Here is a 21,656-nt window from a genome sequence, read left to right as displayed (position 1 = left end):
ACCAAATTATTGTTTATGGGGCAATAACATTGATGTTACCATTTAGTTCATATAATTATCTCCTACGTTCAGGAAAGAGTAAGATTTCCGAAATTATAGTATAGTTAGAACACCTACAAGCATTTCTTTAAAAAAAAATCATTAGGGCAAAGAAAACTACAAGCATCCAACATATTTTTAAATTGTCACTGTGCATTCAACTTAAACTAAGGTTTAAGACATGAGGATGATGAGATAATTATATAGTGATTTGAAATAAAATATCTTGAATAGTCTGCATGTCCTTTAGTTTAACTGTGAAGTCATCAACTAAGGTGAATAATCAAGATAACTCTTTCTTTTCTCCCGATTCAGTGCTGAGTACAAGAGAAGGACTAAATATGTCCAGAAAAGTCTTAATCCTGAGTGGAATCAAACAGTAATTTATAAAAGTATTTCCATGGAACAGGTATGTAAAGATTATTTCTAGGTGACTGAATTAGGCTAATATAAGTACGGTGATAACACAATTATTCAAAAATTGGGATCTATATACATTTTGCCAATCAAACAAAAAAAGTTGAGTAAAATACATGTAAGAAATGTAGCCAATGGAAAAAAATGAGTGACGTTTAAGCATAGGGTGAAAGTAAATGTGCACATTTTGACAAAGCACCCAAAACATAAACAAATAAAATAAGAAAACTAGTGGAATATTTTCCATTGATTATTTCAGAATTTAAAATTTTTAATAGACTAAGCCACATTTATCAAATTTGAGAGAGAAATATATTTTCCAACTGGCTATATTTTGACTTTCATACACAATACACAAACAAAATAAGATTCAGTGCATAGAACTGTATTACTCCACTAGACAATATTTTAGGATCTCATCTCTTTGCTAAATTGAGGCCTCCTAAGAATCTGGCATTGTGGTGCTAAACTGTACAGAAGAAGGCAAAATGATGACTAGTATAAAGGATTATCACCACAGATGAGTAACTGTAGGCAAAATTACATTATTATATTTCTGAAAATCTGCATTTTTATATCTTTGCTTGAGTAACAGACAATAACTGAAATGTATAAGGTTGAATTCAGAGAGAAGACTATAAAGACAGTTCCCATATAAACCAATTTACAAGTGAACTGTCTTTCAAAATGAGATTCTTAATTTGTCTTCTAGTAGATTAATTTGATTACAAAGATGAAGCTGGATATAAATTATAATCTGGGTTTGTGAATTTAAAATAAACTCACCTGCAGAAATAAGGCAATGCTACTAAGTTTTTTAGAAATTGCTGAAACATTTAATCCGATACTTCATCTAGATAACACTAGACGTTTTTGCAATCTATGAATTTCTTATATTTAGAATATTTATAAATTCTGATTTCTATTTTTGAAAATGAGGTGGGGATACAATAGATAAGTAAGAATTACCATTTTATTCACAAAATAATAATGTTCCACATGATCAAACACTAGTTTAGAGTGCAAAATCTTTCAAATTTTACATAATATTTAATATTTAAACTATATAGTTTTTGATAAAATTTTAAGTATTTTCACATAAATAGAAGGAGTTTAAGGAAAAAAAAAGTCTATTGTATGTGTGTAATGAAAATGTATGATGGAAAGATAGGTTTAATTAGATTTCTATTTGAACGATATAGCTCAAGAAGAAAACACTGGAGGTGACAGTTTGGGATTATGATAGATTTTCATCCAACGACTTCCTTGGGGAGGTAAGCCTCTGACTTCCTTTCCCTTATTTGCTGCTATGGTAAACCACCAATTAAAGCACGATGCAAAGCATATTTCTGAAGTTTATAAGATAGCCATTTCTGAAAAAAATCTTTTGGCAGATAGAATTTATTTCCTGATTTACTCTTTGAGTAGATTAATACCAACTCAAGAAATGGTTTTCTATCACTTGCTTACTTTATAATTAATTTCTAAGATGAAATTTTGTTTCAATAGGAAGATATGTAATCATACTGTGAGTCCAAATGAGATTTGAAGTAACAAATTTACTATATTATAAAATGGCCTGGACTTTTAAAAATGCATTTACAGGTTCTTTAACTGATTTGATGTGACATACTGCATTGTTATTTATAATTAAGTATTCTGAGAAAAATCACTGAAAACATTTTAAGAAGCAAAACTACAAGTAGGAGAAAACAATAAAAACAATTTTTACATTAACATCAAGGAATCAAAATAACCTAATTGTATGCCTGTATCAGAATATCTCATATACCCCATAAATACACACACTTACTATGTACTTGTAAAAATTTAAAAATAAACAAATAACCTAATCATGAAATTGGTAGTGTGAACAGATCTTATGATTTTTAATCTATTATGTCTATACATTGTTTATAGGTATATATACATTGTTTATATATATGAACATAATATATACACATATTGTTTATATATAGGAATATTATATGTATAATGTAGATATGTACACATTGTGTATATATATGCACATTATACATTACATGTTGTATATATACATATATTATACATTGTATATACATATATTTGATATGTTGTATATATACATATACATTGTATATACATATATTTTATATATTGTATATATAATGTGTATATACATACAATGTATATATGTCTATATACAATGCATAATATATACTATACAATATATACAATTGTATGTCTACAGTGTATATATAATGTATATATACACGTTATATATACAATGTATGTACACTATACATATTTTATATAGTATATATAATATATTTACACACATACACATTGTTTAGTGTTCTGCTTAGGGGGGAAGTTATGAATGAATGTTAAAAATAATCTAAAAAAATCCAAAACCTACGAAATATGATATCCTTTTCTGTAATCAAGGTGATAATGAGGCCTTGTTTGGTTCTTAAGACTGCACATCTCTTTTCACCAAATCCGGAGCATTTGACCCTTAACTTCCAGCTCCATCCAGCTCTAGCCACTTGGACTAATCTTGATCTTAGGCAGGAGTACTCTAGATTAGTATTATGTCTGACTTTATGTCTCATTTCAAAACAGTGACTTACTGAAGTCCTTCTAATTTATGGTCTTATGTTTACATGAGCCTAAAGCATATATCCATTGGTCTGGTTTTCATTTCTTTTTAGCTCATCATATCTAAGATGTTAGCAACTGTAAAATGCAGCAACATACCAAGAAAAAAAAAGTTGCCAATTAAACCATAACAAAATGTGGTAGTCATATCCCTATTTCAAATGTGAACTAAAGTGTGTTTTAAAATAGAATAAATAAGTTTGTAATTGCAACTTACTCATTCTTTTCCATTTTGTTCCTTTTGTGACTAAAATCAAACATTTTTCAAGGTTGCTAGTCCAGTTTAAGATTAGAATAAGTTATGAGGTTTGTTTTTTTTTGTTTTTTTGTTTTTTTGTTTTTTTGTTTTGAGATGGAGTCTCGCTCTGTCGCCCAGGCCGGAGTGCAGTGGCGCGATCTCAGCTCACTGCAAGCTCCACCTTCTGGGTTCACGCCATTCTCCTGCCTCAGCCTCCCACGTAGCTGGGACTACCGGCGCCTGCCATCACGCCCGGCTAATATTTTGTTGTTGTATTTTTAGCAGAGACGGGGTTTCACCGTGTAAGATTAGAATGAGTTCTTACAACAATAAGAAGTTTTGTTTTGTGAACAGATGGACTTGTGACCGTATCTTTTAACATCATATCCAAATAATTTAGTTAATAGCCAAAAATTTTATACAGTTCAGTTCAAGCAAACATTTATTAAGCATCTGTTATGTAAAAGACATTGTTTCCAGTATCATTGGTGAAGAAAAATGAGGAAGAAAGAATCATCATCCTCAAAAGTTATACTGTATTCCTTGGTTTATATCCTTGAATAAATTTTAGAACATAGAAAAAGTAATGAATCAATTATATTTTAGTCCCTAAATTTCACTGATGTGTTACACTTTTTTTCAGGTATTGATTGATTTATCTAGCACATCTCACCTCGATAACACTCCAAGGTGGTATCCTCTCAAAGAACAGACTGAAAGCATTGATCATGGCAAGTCTCATTCCAGTCAGAGCAGCCAGCAGTCCCCAAAGCCATCTGTTATCAAAAGCAGAAGCCATGGTATCTTCCCTGACCCATCAAAGGGTAGGAAATATTTTTTTAAGTAGAAAAAGTTTTGTGTCTATTTGTTCAGTCTGTGTCTTCTTAGTGTGAGTGTTTGTACATTTAACATATATTAATAGATTAGACACGACTGGAAAATACTTAATATAATGTCATGCAAAAAGTGATGGATATGGAATCAGGAGAAATGGGCTTTATTCTCAGATCATCACCCATACTTAGGTGTAGGACTTTGTAATCTTCACTTCTCTAACTGTCCATTTTTCAACATGTAAAATGGAGGAGGTGGGACTATATGAGCTATTTAGTCTATTCCACCTCAAAATCCATGATAACATGATTTCAGAAAATGCATTTGGGTATTTCATAAAGGTAATATAAAACTCCCTACCAGTTCATTGACTAGACATAATCATCATTACCATTAAGTTATAATCCTTCTAATTGTTTGAATCTCTGGTTGTCCATAAATATTGTCTTACCCAATAAATATAATTTTGCATTCTACTTTTTATTTATCATACAAAGAATATTTTCCCTTGTCATCAAAACAATTGGTATGCTGAAATTTACTTAAGTCTTTCCTAAATGTTGGACTCAAGCTAATTTTTTAATAATTATTATTATTTTTTAAATAACAGTGCCATACATTGGGTTTGGCAATATGCAAATATGTACAGCACTCTCGTTCAAATGAGCTTTTCCTTTGAGAGGTTCATTACCAACTGCCCTACAACACAACATTAATCCTCATCATAAACTGAGTTACTGCCTCTGTGGGATAAAACATGTGGTACCTTACCTAGATATACTGAACTATTTATAAGTATTAAATATAATTTGTATATTGCAGTTGAGTATTACTTACTTGTCACCTTTTCTAGGAAAGTCCATCAAATTGAAAAGTGGTTCTTTGTACGTGAGATTCTCTGAATCATAAATGCAAGTGTTCTAGGAGATGAGAAAGTGAGTCCATGTGCAGTAGGCCACTGAGTTGATATCATAAACCGCTGACTATGAGTGCTGTAGATTATTTATGAATGAGTTTTATAGATCATTTATGGGTTCCACTTAGCCATCTCAATTCTATCTTGCTAACATTCTGCAAGATCATTAGTATAAAGATCTCTTTCTATGACTGCCTTAGGAAATATGTGATCCATACATTCTCTACAATGGTTTGAGGCATGATTCTACAATCTCCACATTTAATATGTCCTAGTGACTCGCATCCTTCATCCTGTTTTTGCTTAAAACTCCTCCTGTGTACCGTCTCCTACCTGACCTCTACTGGAATTAGCAGAGGTGCTTGGTGAAACTAAAAGTTAACATATTTAACATATGAAGCTAGTCAGAATGTATTTCTTTTTTCAAATTTCTCTCTTCTCATTGCTATCATCCTTTTGCCTTTCCTCCCCCAAATTGTTTCCCAGATGTTTAATCACCATTCTGTATGATGACCAGTTGCATAAATCAATCATATAAGACTCAGAATTAACATAAATTTTAGGCAGTTTCAAATTATGTGTAGACCAAGTTTGACAGGAGGAATGCTGGAACAACGTTAACTCATGTTTTACCCTTTTGTGACCAGACATGCAGGTTCCCACCATTGAGAAATCCCATAGTAGTCCTGGTAGCTCAAAATCATCATCAGAAGGCCATCTCCGTTCTCATGGACCATCTCGCAGTCAAAGCAAAACCAGCGTCACTCAGACCCACCTGGAAGATGCAGGGGCTGCCATAGCTGCTGCCGAAGCTGCCGTGCAACAACTCCGCATTCAACCAAGTAAAAGACGCAAATAAATTCCTCAGCATGGCAGCTTAATGTTCATCTGTTGCCTTTCTTTCCTGCTGTCCTTTCCTGTTTGCTTTCAGTTTTCAACACCCTCTGCTCACCCTGTTATCTGTCCCTTTGTCTGTGTAAGAACGATATCAGTACATTAATATGCTCTTTCTTATTTAGATTTTTTTTATTTACATAGACTGAAATAAAACTGGCTGTTTCTCCTTTGTTTCCACCATCCATCCAACCTGGCTCATAGCATTTGATACAGTGTCTGTGATGTTTGGAGGCAAAGCAATGTTGTGTGTCCTTTTTGTTTGCGCTTAAATTTATCTTTTAGAATACAGAAATTATAAGCACAAGTGGCTGTCAGTTTTCCAGGCCTTATACCAAAAAAAAAAGTGCACACACATAAGTATTTAGAGCAGATTCGCAATTAGATTCTTGTATCTGAAAACACTCAAAAAGTCTAGGCAGAAGATAATGCAACGGAGAGTCAACTTCTAGAACCTTGGAGGAAAAGCCATTTCAAGACAGTGCTTTAAAACACTAACAAATTTTGCTTGTGAAATATGGTAGCTTTCCATGTGCAAAAATTTGTAGCCTTCTGAAAAATCTGTGAAGAAAATCTTCTTACATTCTCAAAAAAATACATTAAATTAATATATGTATAAGCATATGTAATGAGGCAATGCAACCTCACTGAGGAGCACAATTGGGTCCATTCTGTTGGATCACACTTTGTATGTGATGACAGATTTTACAGATGTTTTTTCTAACCATTGGAAATCAAGATATGCTATGTCTGGTAGCTGTAAGTCAATCAAAGTATAACAATTGACCTATCTTAACTGCTGTATTTTCATTTCATTTGTGAAAATTTAGTCAATTGATATAATTATATAAAAACTTAATATGTGCAAATATTTCACAAATGCAGGTACCCTGTTACTTCTAAAAGGCATTAGCCAGGCAATGGAGATAGATCATTGTTCTCTCCATCTCCCTAGCCATCATTTTCAAAGAAACAGCCAGTTTTAAACCCCTTTAGTGCTGTGCATGTGGTGTCATTTTGGCGTTTGAAAACACAACGTATTTAAATAGAGCAAAAGAGCACTTCTGTTTGCATGAATAACATTTAAGCTGGTTCCATCTGAGGATACATACTCTGGGTTTCCATTTCACCCACACTGCCACAGCAGCACATAAAAGCGGTCAGTCTAATCATGGCAGGAAGCAGCACAGACACAGCATAGCAGGAGTCCTCCCCATTCAAAGAACTCAGTCTGATAATCTGCCTCCACCAGCCAATGGCAACCAAGACCAAAGCCAGCTAGCCCTCAGGAAGGTGATGTCTGATGGACCAGTCAAGCCAGAAGGAGGTGAGCAGAAAGGCCCTGTTCAAAGCACACAGCAAGAACATCCCCAAATTTAAAGCTCTCATCTTTAATTTTTAGAGATTGTCTGATAAAATATGTTTATCCACTTTTTAATGTGCTTTTGTGGGCATGGCATTTCAGGACTTCATCATCACCATGTAAGTCCCAAGATCAGTCCCGTAATATATTGACTACAGTGATTTGTATTTTTCTATGCACTGGGCATCTTTTGACTTTTGTTGGGAAATAGATTAACAATATTCATATTGCAGAATGGAATGCATGCTACTAACCTAATCTGTTCAAGCATGACTATAAATATGTTTCATTGTGATAAAAGTTTAAATTGCTCACAGTTCAAGTTAGCCTACCAGTTGGAATGTGGATCAGTTTTTGTTGCCTATTATTTCAAGTGTAACTTTTAAAAATTTAGTGGATTTTGAAAATTCTTAGAGGAAAGTAAAGGAAAAATTGTTAATGCACTCATTTACCTTTACATGGTGAAAGTTCTCTCTTGATCCTACAAACAGACATTTTCCACTCGTGTTTCCGTAGTTGTTAAGTGTATCAGCTGTGTTGGGCATGTGAATCTCCAAGTGCCTGTGTAATAAATAAAGTATCTTTATTTCATTCATAAACTACTGGGTTCTGAGCCATTGTTATATGATGCAGCTTAAAATGAATGTGTCAGTTTTGTTTTCTCATTTGATTTTGTTGCAATAGATTTTAATTACTGCCTCATTGCTGGTGACAGCTGTAATGATTGGACATTTGAGAGCAGGACAAAGTTCCATCTTGGAAACACTATAAGATAGATGGAAAATTGTCACCAAATAAAAGCATCAGAGATTACATTAAAATGTAAATAAATAATGGGATTGGGCTGCCCTAGGCAACACTTCTGCTATTTCTCTCTCCCATGTCTGATCTACTTTGCAATCTTCTCAGGTTCCTGGATAGAGGAAGGTAAATTTCATGAGCTCTTGCTTTGGAGAAGTGGCTAACCTTGAACTCATAGCTCTGTTCAGAAAGGAAGGCAAATTTACATCCATCTGTAACCTGACCCCAACATTGCTAGAATTTTCCCCCAAGACAGAGTGCCACTGCCAGTGACAAGGAATGAAGCTAGGGTGATTATATAATTATCTTCAAATTTAATTTAAAAGCACATATTAAAATAATGATTTTTAAAATAGGATAGTAGTATTTGCCCCCTTAAGTACCTCTCAGCCCTAAAATATTTTATTTTATGAGTCTATATTTGGCACAAAATTAAAATCAAGCCTTATACTTTCCTATTGCATTCTTTTTATTCTCATAAAATTAAAAACATTTCGTATGTCCTTCTCCCTATTAATTATATATGTGGTGGCAATGTAAGATATATGTCGCATTACAGAGGTAAACCACTGAGGTGTTTCCTAAATTAGGTAATTAAGGAAACAATCAGCTTAAACATTAGGATAATTCTGAATATGTGTTACTCAGCCCAGTTTATAGATTATCATCAAAGCACAATTTCTTTTTTCTTGTTAGCCTTACTAAAACTTTCATTTTTAAAATTCCACCTCTCACCTTATTTTCTTCCATCAAATAAGTTCAATTGATTTCTTCATGTTATTCACGTTCTTACTTTAAATATTCTTTTAATTATAAATGTCACAGTAATCAAACACTTCCCTTATTTCACACCTTATTTTTAATTATTGTGACTTAAGTGTTTCTATATGACATTTTATATGATTTTCTTCCTAGACGCAGTCCTTAAAATTTATATTAAAGTGTTTTAATCCCTTTTTTTGAATAGTGCTCTAATAGATATTCTCATACATTTAGTCTTGTGATTGACTTAGAAGTCACTCTTCATTAAAATCATAATTGAAAGGAAAACTAGATAACACAGCATGCTTTCATGTTTAATTTTGTTCTAATAGATGATAAATAAAAACCTTGTTTTCTAAAGTATAATTTTTCTGCTATTATAAATGTACCAATATAATTGATCCATGTATATTTCCAGACACTTCATAGCAAACATACTACAGTGTTAAATTTATATAAAATGCAGTATAATTTGTTTAAAGTGCAGAGAGAAAAACTAGGCAGAGATACAAACATATAAAAAGAACCTGCAAGTTCCTGCTCACTAACTGAAGAGGTATTAGTAATAATCATAAGTGTTCGGAGAAAAGTGTCCCATTTCAAACCTCACAATGGAGTTCGTATAATCCCATCTGCATTCTGAAAATAATACTCTGCATTTCAATAGTTCTTCATGTTGTACAGAGTGTTTTGTCATCCATTTCTCATCACATTAAGTGGATGAGGTAGTCATTTCAATATTCTTATCCCTGTTTTTTTATGGGTGAGCAATCACAGAGTCAGAGGGGTAGGCTGGCTGGTATAAGAACACACAGCTAGAAATTTTCAGAACCGACAAATATAACATTGTCTTGTGACTTTTCGAGTTATAATTTTTGAATACATTTTCTCCTTTAAAATCAAACTCTCCTAATTTTAATAAGAACAGTCATTTATTATTTATGACTTATCTCAAGTTCTTACAAATGATTAGAGGTAGCTAGAAATGATGGCGGAATTCCATTTATACTCTCTACCTACATGGTCCTCCTTTCTAAAGGTTGTTGATTTAACCCAACAAAAGGAAGCCTTCCCACTGTGCAAGCCCAGTGAGGCGTTAGGCAATGTTTGTGGCTCCATTAAAAAAGGCTGCGGGTCCATCTGTAGGCATTTCTATCAAGAGTGACAAAATTGTCCCTAAAGAGCTTTTCAAAGATTTTTTGTAAGCTTCTCAGCAGATTTCTGCTTGAACTAGCAGAAAATATGGGTCAAACAAGAATTATGGAGTGAGTCAAAAGGAATTTTTTCTTTCCCTCTGGGGTTTAGTTGTATGCTAAAACACCTGACGGGAAAGATTAGACGGATTGTGCAAAAACATCCTGAGGCCTAAACAACTCTCCGTAGTTAAAAACCTCTGGAAATGTTTTTGGTTGTTGTTGTTGTTTTCCCCATGCTAGTTAGTTTGGTTGAACACAAACCTTGCCATTTCAAAAGATTTTTTATTTGTTGGTTTGTTTGAAAACTATATCAAGACCAAAACAAGTTGAAGCATTCCTAAAACCTTGAAGATTTACTTAGTTGAAATCCAATATATTAAATTTAAGTACAGTTTGAAAAACCTGAGCTATTTTTGTTTGATACTGAGATTTTAGGTATGAGTTTTAAATTTAGAAATAGGCAATACAGGATGAGGAGAAATGTCCCTCTACCCTGGTCAATAAAACAAGAGCCATTGGGACAGGTTGGAGAGATTAGGTGAGACGATAAATTATTAGATAGGTCATGCAAGGAAATATGATTTCGAGTTCCTTGATGTGGCTGAATTTTAGGAGAAAAGCCTGATGCTACTTCCACAGACCACTACTGGAAACTCCACTTTCAATAAAGCTCATTTGCGGCACCTGTCAAAGAAGATTTCATATCCATGTGTTGCCTTGGCGAACTCTTACTAAGCCATCACTCTGTTGGAGCTGCTGCCTTGGGCAAGTGGTAGTGGGTGGATGGGTTTGGGAGTGGGTGGGACTGGGAGTGGAGGGAATTGTTGGGTACAAATGATAGAAGCTAATCAGCAACCCATTTTCTTTTGACCAGAAGCAGATGATCACTTCTGGTCAGAAGGAATTTAGCCTTCCCTGTTTCTGTAAAGGACAGGCCCATAAGAAAAATAAAGGAAAAAGCATAAGAGAAATCAATTTCATTTGGAGGTGAAGTCTTCTTTAACACTGTATGTACAAGATTAATAAAAACAAATTTTACATTCCTCATTTCCACGTGTTTGTGCAAAAAAATTTTTTAAACCTTGAAGCAGTTTAAAATAAAAAGAACATTCAAACTGTAATGACATGCGCATAGCAAACATCCAACAAAATCTAAGAGAATCAATTTAGACAATTTCAGCTTTCAGAGTTCTCTACCTATTTCTCTGGTGATAAGGATTTCATTTTGTTGTCTGTGAAAATCAAAATGCTTTTCTAACGTTTTGGTTTTGAGAGATTCTACATTTTCTTGGCATGATTGACTATGCATTTTCAAATATTTCTATAATCATTTAAATTTATTGCTGGAAATACCTCTGCTATACATACAGAATCAGACAGTAAATGTAGAACTCTGACCATATCACACTATCTCTTGTTTATGGACCTTCATTCCTGAAGATGAATTCACTGACCTACCATCAATGGGTACTTCTGTTCTTTTTCAGTAGTAGCCATGGATCTGCACAGAGCCATCTGCATACTTTGGTCTGGTCCACAATGGGGATTTATATGTTCATTTCATCTGACATGAAAAGTAAGACCAACTGGCCCATCTAAACACCAGAATTGGCTTCAAAATTGTTATGCCTTAGTCATATGGTCTAGCTATGGGCCTAAATAATGAGGATGGGACTATTAATATATGATCTAAGAAGAAGAGAAAGGCCTAAATTTTAACATACCAATGTTCCTTAAATATTATTTATGACATGTCTTTAAAAATAATACCCATAAAGCCTAGTTTTTGTAATGCAATTATTTTCAAAAAGTTAATTTATCAAATTACCACCAGGGAGCAGGACCTGTGGAAGTAAGACAGGCAAGTAAATGCTGATGGGGGAAGGAAATGAGAATGCCAATGGAGACACAGTGGGGGGCAGTCAGGGTACAATAAGAGCATGGAGCAGGCAACTTTCTTACTTGGATAGGAGGATCATGGAACCAGGGATATGCTACCCAAGGAGTGGTGGAGGAATGCCAAAGACACTAGTTGTCGACTTAATAATAGTCCCCAAATCCAGATATCTAACTATCCATGAAATGCTTGGTTATTTTTCCACTTTTCATCCACATGTATTACATACATTATGTAAACCATAATATTTCACCCATTCTCCATTGTGCAACATGATCTGGGGGAAGAAACGTGGGTATGGGGTAAGATGAAGGGAATCTTCATGTATACTGAACAAGACCATGAAAATATTCTTTTTCATTTTTATTACTGTGCTGTACATGTAAATATATAATGAATCACTAAAAAGCCAAAAACACATGAATTTTCAAATAAAACCAAATTATATCCGAAATATAAAATTTTGATTGGGGTGTTGAGTTTGGTAGATGTGTGAATAGGAATGATGTAGATCTAACTATCATTTTACATTTTAATGTGTTTTAGATACTGAAAAATATAATTCATTAATTTAATTATAATTTGAACAGATTAATCAAAATAATATTAGGTTGGTGCAAAAAGTAATTGTGGTTTTTACCATTGAAAGTAATGGCAAAACCTGCAATCACTTTTGCATCAACCTAATACCACAACTCAAACAAGGCAGAAAAATTTTTCGGAAGAAATGTTTGGTAAAAGTCAGGATCACAGGTTTCTATTTCCAAATGTATAAGAAAGATAGTGAAATATAATTTTTACCATATCATTCTTAAAAAGAACATAGAAAAATTCACTTTTCCTCATTAAAACATTTCAAATTCAAAACTATGTATTTCAAGTTCTATAGATCACACTGTATTTTTATCTGATTCTTTTTATAAAAAGAACTTGGAATATAGAGAAGTATAGAAAACATACTTTTACAACTACCTAATTCAAATGTCTTTCTATATAGGTCTATTACGTAGTTTTTGTTTTAAAGCATCCTCACTGCCAATGACATTTAATAAAGTCAGTAACTATTGAATCACCATTTTGCTTCCCTCCAACTATTATGAATGTACAAGAGATTTTATGAACAGAAAAGGTCTTTATGGAAGAATTTGCATTATTTTATGCCTGCCAATTATCATTATTTACTCCAGGTTTCTGTGCACCATAACATAGTTATTTTCTTGTTTTGTTTGTTTTTAACCAAAGATAGAACAGACAAGTTTTTATGATACAATATATTTTTAATTCGTGCCGTATATTTCTAGAGTTGTGAAGTTCTGAGTGAAACAAGTTCTTAAGAAGCTTAGAGACCATTAAAATGAATGCTAATATCAATAATGAATCTTTTCGAGAAAGCTGAAAACTTGATATTTTTTTCAGTACAAAACACAAAATTAAAAATAAATAGCATGATAAAATGATCTTGACATATGTAATTGTTAAGGTGACTGTCAAAGAAAGTGATGCTAATCAGTGCCTTCTCATTTTTCACAGTACTTCATTTCCATAACTGTGGGTCTTGACCAGTAATGCTCACTGACTCCTGGTGGGGGCGGGGGTGTCCCAGAAACCCTTTCAGGGGTCTGCAAGGTCAAAATGTTCTTAAGAAGATTAACATGTTATTTGCTTTTTTGCTCTCATTTTTTTCTCAAGTGTACAGTGGAGTTTTCCAGCAGCTACATAAGGTGTCATGATATCATTGCTTTGATGACTAATGGAATATGTGCTTGTTGATTTTTTGTTTTAATGTTTTATTTAGTTTGAATATGATAAATATCAGTAGATATAACCTACATAACATAAAGTTTTTGGATTATTAAATAAGTTCTAAGATAAGACTAAAATATTTAAGCTTGTTGTCCAGCTTAAACATTTAAGTATATTAAATTTTAATTTACAAATTATTATAAATTAAATTATATTAAAGTGTTTAAATATATTTAAGCTTAAAAATATTTAAAAGTCACTGACTTAGACTTATGCACAATCATAATTTTTACAATAGTCAAAGACTGAATAACCAAGGACTTCTTCCAAAACATGTTTATCATGTTTGTCTCCAAATTTTCTATATCTTATATATCTCTTCTATTGCATTTCAGAACTCCTTCTTTCCTTTCTCATTTGATGTTAATTTATAATTGTTAAGATTGACAAATGACATTTTTTCAATTTAGATAGCTTTCTTTATTTTATTGGGAATGATATAGATTAAATTATATTTATACATCCATAATTATTACTTTTTCCTTTTGAAATTTCGTAAGCTGCCTATCAGCTTTCATCAAGCTGCTTCCAAGCTAAAGTAGAGTGACAGAAGTGTTACAAAGGTAGAATAAAATTTTTTGTTCTTATCTTGAAAGTAACATTTATAGAAAAACAGTTGTTTATAAATTATCAATTAATTTTATCTTCCATTATCTACATTACTGATCCCATATAGTGGCAATTAATTGTATTGGCATAACAATAGAAAAACTGAAGATTACCACCTTCACTCAAATTTGAGGAAAAATGGAAAGTTTCTTACCAAATACTTGATCTTTAATTTCAAGTATATAATTTGATGATTTTCAAAATATTTAATGCTAAAAGGATACTTGTAAACATGTGTTTATCATTTATGAAAAATACGATCTGAGTTACTTTTATTAGGTCATCATTTTTACATACATTTGCTGATATTATTTTTAGTGCAAATAATATCACAGAACCTCTTCAAGGTGTTGGTGATACTACAGCAAACAAAATAGACAAAAATTACTGTCTTCATGAATCTCTCATGCTAGTAATATTTATTAAATAATCAATCTAAAGGTATCTGGAAAAAATTATGAAGAGTAAGAAAAGTGAGTTTTGTCTATCTTCAACTGAGAGGAAAAAGAAAAATGCAATCGGTCACTGATTTACATTTATGTGCAACCAAACATCATCATGTTTAAAAATATCTGGAAAATATAATTAATTATAATTTATTTGTTCTGCCTCTGGTTCTATCATAATCTGTACAATCCACTGCAATATAACCATCTATATATAGACAGAAAGTATTTTTTAAGGATCTGTTTGGAGAAAGATTAATGAAATGATTGTTATAGATTAATAGATCATTAATATAATCTGTTTGGAGAAAGATTAATGACATTAGCTAGAGAGGTTAGGTCTCATGAGACCAGACATGCATTTATCAAATAAATGTCCAAACTTCCTCTTTACTTCGTGACCATTGACCAAACTGGAATAATATGAAAACAAACTGGAAATGTGCTCAACCTTTTTCATTTGGGCAAAATTTAATGAATTTTCAAAATGTTCGGATTCCATTTAAGGACAGCATTCTTGTTATCTAAGCAGTCGTGATGTAAGTTGTCACAGTTTCAGGATTATGTAAGAACTTTTTTCGAAATGACTATTTTTAGAATGACTTTTTACTCAAACAAACCTGCATGTTTTACAGTAGTCTTTATTCCTGCTTGAATTTTTTTTTTCTTCAATTGTCAGTTGGAAATACCTGTCTGACAGCCTAATGCAAGTGTAGTGCAAGCAAACAGCAAGAAAGAAAATGCTTCTCCTTCAAAAGAGAATAAAAGGAAGATTGAAAAATTAAAAATTGCCCATGAAAATTTGATGTAGCTCAAAATTGAATGTTTTTTCTTTCACATATGATCCCCCATGCTATTAATCTTTTAAAGATAAGGATCATTACTGTATTTGCATTTTTTAGCACCAAACCAGAACTTGGCACTGAATACATTCTTTTTTCATTCTATTTATTTGAACATAGCTGGAATTACAGCCTAAATTTATTAAAGACAAAATGAATTTACTTTCTTAATTTTAATATATGATAAAGTCTTAGTCAAACTTCCATTATTTACTATAAAATTTTAATTCTCACTTAAACTATGTTTAAGTGGTTTCTTCCAAAATCACTTCTGAACTAAAAACACCTCAAAAAAAGGAAGACCTACTTAAAAGGCAACATTATGATTTCCTTTTAAAAGCAAGGATTATAGTATACGGAGCCAACATGTATTTTTTTATGTAAGAAAAAATTCCTCTATACCATGTTATTAGTTAAGCTAACTTCACTTTCATTTGTTACATTGTTTTACACGATTACTTCTGTTTCCTGAAGTGATCATTGATCTTATTACCTATAAAGCCAGATAATGAATCATTATAAACAAACTAAATTGTTCATTAAGATGTCATTAAGAATTCAGTCATAAGGCCGATGTGTATGGAGAGAGAAAACTGTGAACATAAGAGCTTTACCATCTTTCTGGAACACAGCAAATGGAGGCAACACGTCTTCATCTTCTTCTCTAAAAGGAGCTACTATGTGAATATGAAATATCTTATGGGAAATATTTTTATTTTTATAAGAAAAAAGCCTGCAACATTCCATTTGTCATGACTTGTAATACCTTTATAATAGATATATTGTTTACATATATATAAAATATATCTGTAATGACTAATATAATAGTCATCTAATAATTTGTCATTTAAAAAAGAAATTTTCAATGACATCCTTCCTTCAACTTCCATACCTGACGACTTACAAATGACTGATAGAGATATCAGAGTTTCAACACCTGTATTTGTGAAAACTTTTAATTTGGTGGTGTATGAAAACTACAAATAGCTCTATTGAAGCTAGCCCATTTTTCTAGTGTCCGGTTTGCTTTAGATTTTCCCAAATAGATAATAATTATACTGTAGTAGATTTGGAAAAAAATTAAACTTCTAAATTACTTTTAAGATGCAATATCTCTTCTTAAATTAGAACCCTTGAAGTGTAATAGAAAACATACATAAAGTGTGATTGTACATAATTCAAAGGAAAACATTCCAAATAATGCTGGTCACAATGACACTTAAAACCTGAAATTTTCAGGTCCACGTTCAAAAGAAAATTAAAACATGAGATAAAACTGCAAAATCCCTTTAGTAAAAATATCAAAAAACACAAACAGTAACAGCAATAACAACAGGTAGATGACAGAGACAGGAGGCAGGAAGGAAGGAAAGGCAAGAGGGATGGACAGAGAAAGAAACAAAGAGAGAGGAGAAAGGTACCTGAAGTATAAATACTAGCTAAATTAAAGCTAGCTACAGGAGGTAAAAATTCCCAAATACATGATTTCTAAAACTGCTAGGTAGTTATTTCCGTTCCATCATTAAAATATTGGAATAAACAAAATTATTGATTGCTTTTAATTTCAGTTAATCTTAAAATTTTAGGGACTGTATCTATGAAGATATTTACTACTGTATTAACCAAGTAATTTGGGAAAGTACAAGCTACCTACATAATAAATTACTCCTCAATATTTGGAAATAGCTCTGTGCTGGACCAAAGATATAAAACCAATAATGGAACATCATAGACAGCAACCTATATACATTCCAAACACTAAATTTTTGGAATTTAATGAGATAGGCAGAGACCTTGCCTTTTAAATTTCAGATAACTGGATGTGATATAAAAGTAGTAAAAGTGAAGTCTACGATTTGATCCGTGCTCTCAGAGCAAAGTGCTGCCATCATGTGGTAAGTACAGTGATAGCTTTGCACATTTAAGTACTGTATGGTAGAGGGAGGAAAAGCCAACAGAGCAAACTAATTGAAGACAGATGTGCAGTCAAAGAGACACTATCGATTTAATTAAGGTTAGCCACAATGGAGTAATAAAACACAATGATGTCGAACCATCTAACAGCTAAAGAAAGTGAAGTGGTCAAAGAATAATTTAAAACAGATTGAATTGCATCACAGAAGGTAACATTTGTTTACCTGAAACGCCCCCTCAATAATTGAGTTACAAAAATGATTCAACTTTCTAAGAGGTATTCTTTTAGGGCACAGGACCCTTTCTATGAGTGAGCTGATTCTATCATATATTTATAGCATCCACTCTTTCCCGTACTTGGTACTTAATAATACACTTAGGATTTCAAAAAGAAAGTAGACACAAAAATGTAATTCATAAAAAGTGGCCCCAAAGATGTATCTTATTACTAAGAAAAACTCCTCAATGTTTATATAAACTTTTTTCATATGTAATACACAGGTGCGTAATACATTCACACATAGTAGGTCCATGGTTTCTGAAACTCTAATTAAAAGAGTTGGGAGAACAAAGCAGAAGTTGAATATTTCTAAATTATTGATTTTGAAATTATAAAATTATGGAAGATTATACTTAGTGTGTTTAAAATATTATTTCCTTCAATAACATAAAAAAATAGAGATATATTACACTTAAATATAACCCAGAGCTCTCCAACTATCTACATACAAACGTGGGATCGGGACAAGTTCTAGAGTCTGTAATAGTGCTGGCTCCCACAGAATGTTGCTCTACATATTATTTTCTTTTGTCACTTTCATTTTAAATATACATGTAATATTTGTGATCTATTATGAACTTTTTGAAATTCATAAGCTTATAATCTCTGATGTTCAGTGTATTCTCATTAAATATTTCCTTCAATCAAACCAGTGATTTGGGACATTGGGGTTAAAAAATATAGTTGAATGATCACCTTTTTCTATACAGTATGACAGATTAAAGTTATTTCTGATTTTAAAAGCTAAAAAAAATGACTCCCTAAAGTTTCTTTGACAAAGAACATGGAAAAAAAACCTTCCATATCAAGTGGCCTTCTTGCTGAGAAATTTATGGTTTGTATAAAACACAAAGCTTGATTTAAAAAGTGAAATTATCTACTAAATCATTCAGATGTTTTGATTGTTTGGTTAAAGGAAAGAAGTATTAATGTATTATTATTATTATTTATTCATTAAATATTGTTCAAACACGGTTCTGGGACAAGCTTTTAAGGAGGTTACCAAGGAGAAAACATAGGCTTTGCTTCCAATAACGACAGAGTATGTGCTACAAGAGTCCAGACTTAGGAGAGGTCACTTCTGAATGGGAGAATGAGGAAAAATGCATGAAGCAGGTGATTTCTGAGCTAGGCCTTTACAGATAACTTTAATTAGGTTACAAGAAAGTGATGGGATAAAAGAGGGCTTAGTAAAGTTGGAAAGAAAAAAGCCAAACCAAAGGGAGCCAGAGTGAATGGACTGAGAGGGCTTCCATGTAAAGTGTTTGAAGAAGAATTATGCGAGATATATTTGGAAAGGCCAGATCAATAAAAAACTCTTTTGAGAGGCAAAATAAAGAATTTGGTTGAAATTATTAGATGTCTTGAAATTACCTAAGATCCAGCCTCAGATAATAAAGTCCTAAATGCACTTTATTTGTTAAAAAAAGTTTGCCTTTATGCAGATTTAGCTCAATTTAATAGAATTGACGTTTTATTTCTCGAAGTCTGTTTCAAGAGAAAGAAATGAGTAAATACATGTTTCAAGTATCTGGAAAAGATACGTTAAAATACGGATTCTTAGAACCAGCTTATCAAAACCTCTGCATTTTTTGTTTTATCACATTTTATGATATGTAGATATAGCCCAGCAAGAAGAAAAGATCTGTTGTGTGTTTTAATTTAATTCATTTTTCAGAAACTAACCAAATGTGAGGCTGTGTACCTCTGCACTACACTTAGATACCAAGTTAAGAATACAGAATTTAACCCAGCACCAGATGTTTTGTTATGATAACCCCTAATATCTAGATTAATTTGAATTATTCACCTAATTTCTAACTGCCTAAAATTTCCATAGACAGAACCTTAGATGTAATCGTGTTTTGCAGAGATGTTAGACTGATTCCATTATAGGTAAATGTCCCCTGGATTTGGTTTTCTTTTTTAATCTTTCTTATAAAATGTTATTTGTTTACATTTAAAATATTGACAACACTTGCTCAGGCTTTCAAAATGAGAATTCAATTCAAAGAGATTGGCAAGATGCAAAAAAAAACTGTCTTTCCTTAAATTTATTTCTAGCTTTGTTTCTTTCTTCTTATGCTATTTTATATTCTGTACACATTTCTCAACTTTTCCAGAATAGGAATAGAACTAAAAATTGCATCAGGTAAAACCAAAGTTGACAAAACAAAGGATGGACTATTTTGAAACATAAATAACAAATCATTTTTATAATGTAGCGATTTTTGTTCATTGTGAGGTTTCTCTTGAATTAAAATTATTTTAATTTAATAAATATAAATTGATTAAATATTAGTGTCTAATAATTAAGGTTGATCTTTGAAAATAGTAAATTGTGATTTTCCAATTGATGAAATTAATGTCTTCCATTCAATTTCATACTAAAAATTATGAATTGGATTATAGAATCCCATCAAAAAGTATGACAGCTTTCTTTTGTTTATAATCAATTGACTAATCTGACTCATTATGTAGGTTATGCATTTTAATCTACTTTATACGTGTCCATCATTTTACATCTTACTCATATTACCTTTACATTTTTTAAATTATTCTTTTAAGAACTCTTTTTTAATACTAACTACATCATCTGGGTTTCTTCTACATAAAATAAAGAAAATATTCAGAAACATAACTATTCTGTTTCCACAAATCTAGTCCTGTTGGTTACTAGCAATTCATTGGTGACTGGTTGTTTAACAGCATTCAGTTCAATTAGTGAATTGCATATCAGATGTCTATAAGTTAGGAACACCTTTTTCTAAATAGCCGTTTCTAACTTATACACATCTGATATACAATTGACTAACTATTAACAATTTCTTTCTTGTTCCCTATTCTGGGCAAGGGATCCTACTGCCACTGGAATATATATAAAAATTCCTTGTGGCTTTAGAGAACCTGCTACTGCCGAAATTGAAAAGTGAAGAAATGGGGGAAAAGTTAAATCCTTTGCAAGACTTGATCCTAGCTACCCTGATGGTGGATTTCCTGTCCTCAAATGGTTTCCCACACAATGAAACAAATGGTTTCACTTCATTTGGTTATTATATTGGTTAAAATTCCACCAGATTAAGAATCACTGTGGTTTTATCCATATCCTTAAGAAATATGTAGATATCTTAGGATCATGAAATGATTATCAACTTTTCACCCGTTAGTATAACTCTATCCAACTGGCTAATAAACTCCTGATGGGATAGGGATGCATTTACGAAGAAAAAAGACTCTAAGTAGAATTGTAGGTTTGAACACATCTGGATTTAGAAGAGAATAGAGTTAAATTCATTGTCAAAGACTATTTAAGCTCAAAGACAGTAAGAAACAGCCATTGACAGTAAAGCCCTTGAGAAGAGTGCGGATGTGGCAAATAATATCACAAGAGGAAGAAGAGTAAGTTACTGGGCTCCTACATATCTCACTCCTCATAATAACAATTTTACGAGGTAGGCATTACTGACTCCATTGTTTTCAAATGAGAAATGCAGTGTAGAGTTGCTAAAGAGTGGGTTGGGAGTCAAAACCAGATCAGTGTGACCAAAAAGTTCACTCTCTCTGGCAGAAGACAAATAGCAACAATTTCAAAAACTTACTAGAGAAACTTCTCCCCAGCAAAATAAGAGAAACACTTGCCTTATCTTCCCTCTTTTTGCATCAAAATTTCTTCTCAAATCTGCCAACAATATTAGTACTATACCCCTACTGCATAATTTATTGCACAAATTTGTAATGTCTCTATGGGAATATGGATTCTTATAT

The 21,656-nt window shown here is 32.2% G+C and overlaps 1 protein-coding gene across 5 annotated transcripts in view; it reads left to right on the top strand.

Annotated features, from left to right (window-relative positions):
* Positions 1-21,656, top strand: part of PCLO (piccolo presynaptic cytomatrix protein) — a 402,165-nt gene that overhangs the window by 333,744 nt on the left and 46,765 nt on the right. For 3 of the 5 annotated variants that reach the window (XM_030822013.1, XM_030822012.1, XM_030822009.1), the window contains exons 17-21: positions 355-448; positions 1,659-1,730; positions 3,978-4,158; positions 5,732-5,926; positions 7,123-7,305. In XM_030822013.1, coding sequence (XP_030677873.1) covers positions 355-448; positions 1,659-1,730; positions 3,978-4,158; positions 5,732-5,926; positions 7,123-7,305 — 725 coding nt within the window. The remainder of the gene's footprint in view (positions 1-354; positions 449-1,658; positions 1,731-3,977; positions 4,159-5,731; positions 5,927-7,122; positions 7,306-21,656) is intronic. The other 2 variants (XM_030822010.1, XM_030822011.1) reach the window with 2 other exon arrangements.

The sequence above is a fragment of the Nomascus leucogenys genome, chromosome 11 (genome assembly GCF_006542625.1).
Source record: "Nomascus leucogenys isolate Asia chromosome 11, Asia_NLE_v1, whole genome shotgun sequence".
Classification (NCBI taxonomy): Eukaryota; Metazoa; Chordata; class Mammalia; order Primates; family Hylobatidae; genus Nomascus; species Nomascus leucogenys.
The sequence above is the reverse complement of the archived record's forward strand: the minus strand, read 5'-3'. Positions and strand labels throughout refer to the sequence as shown.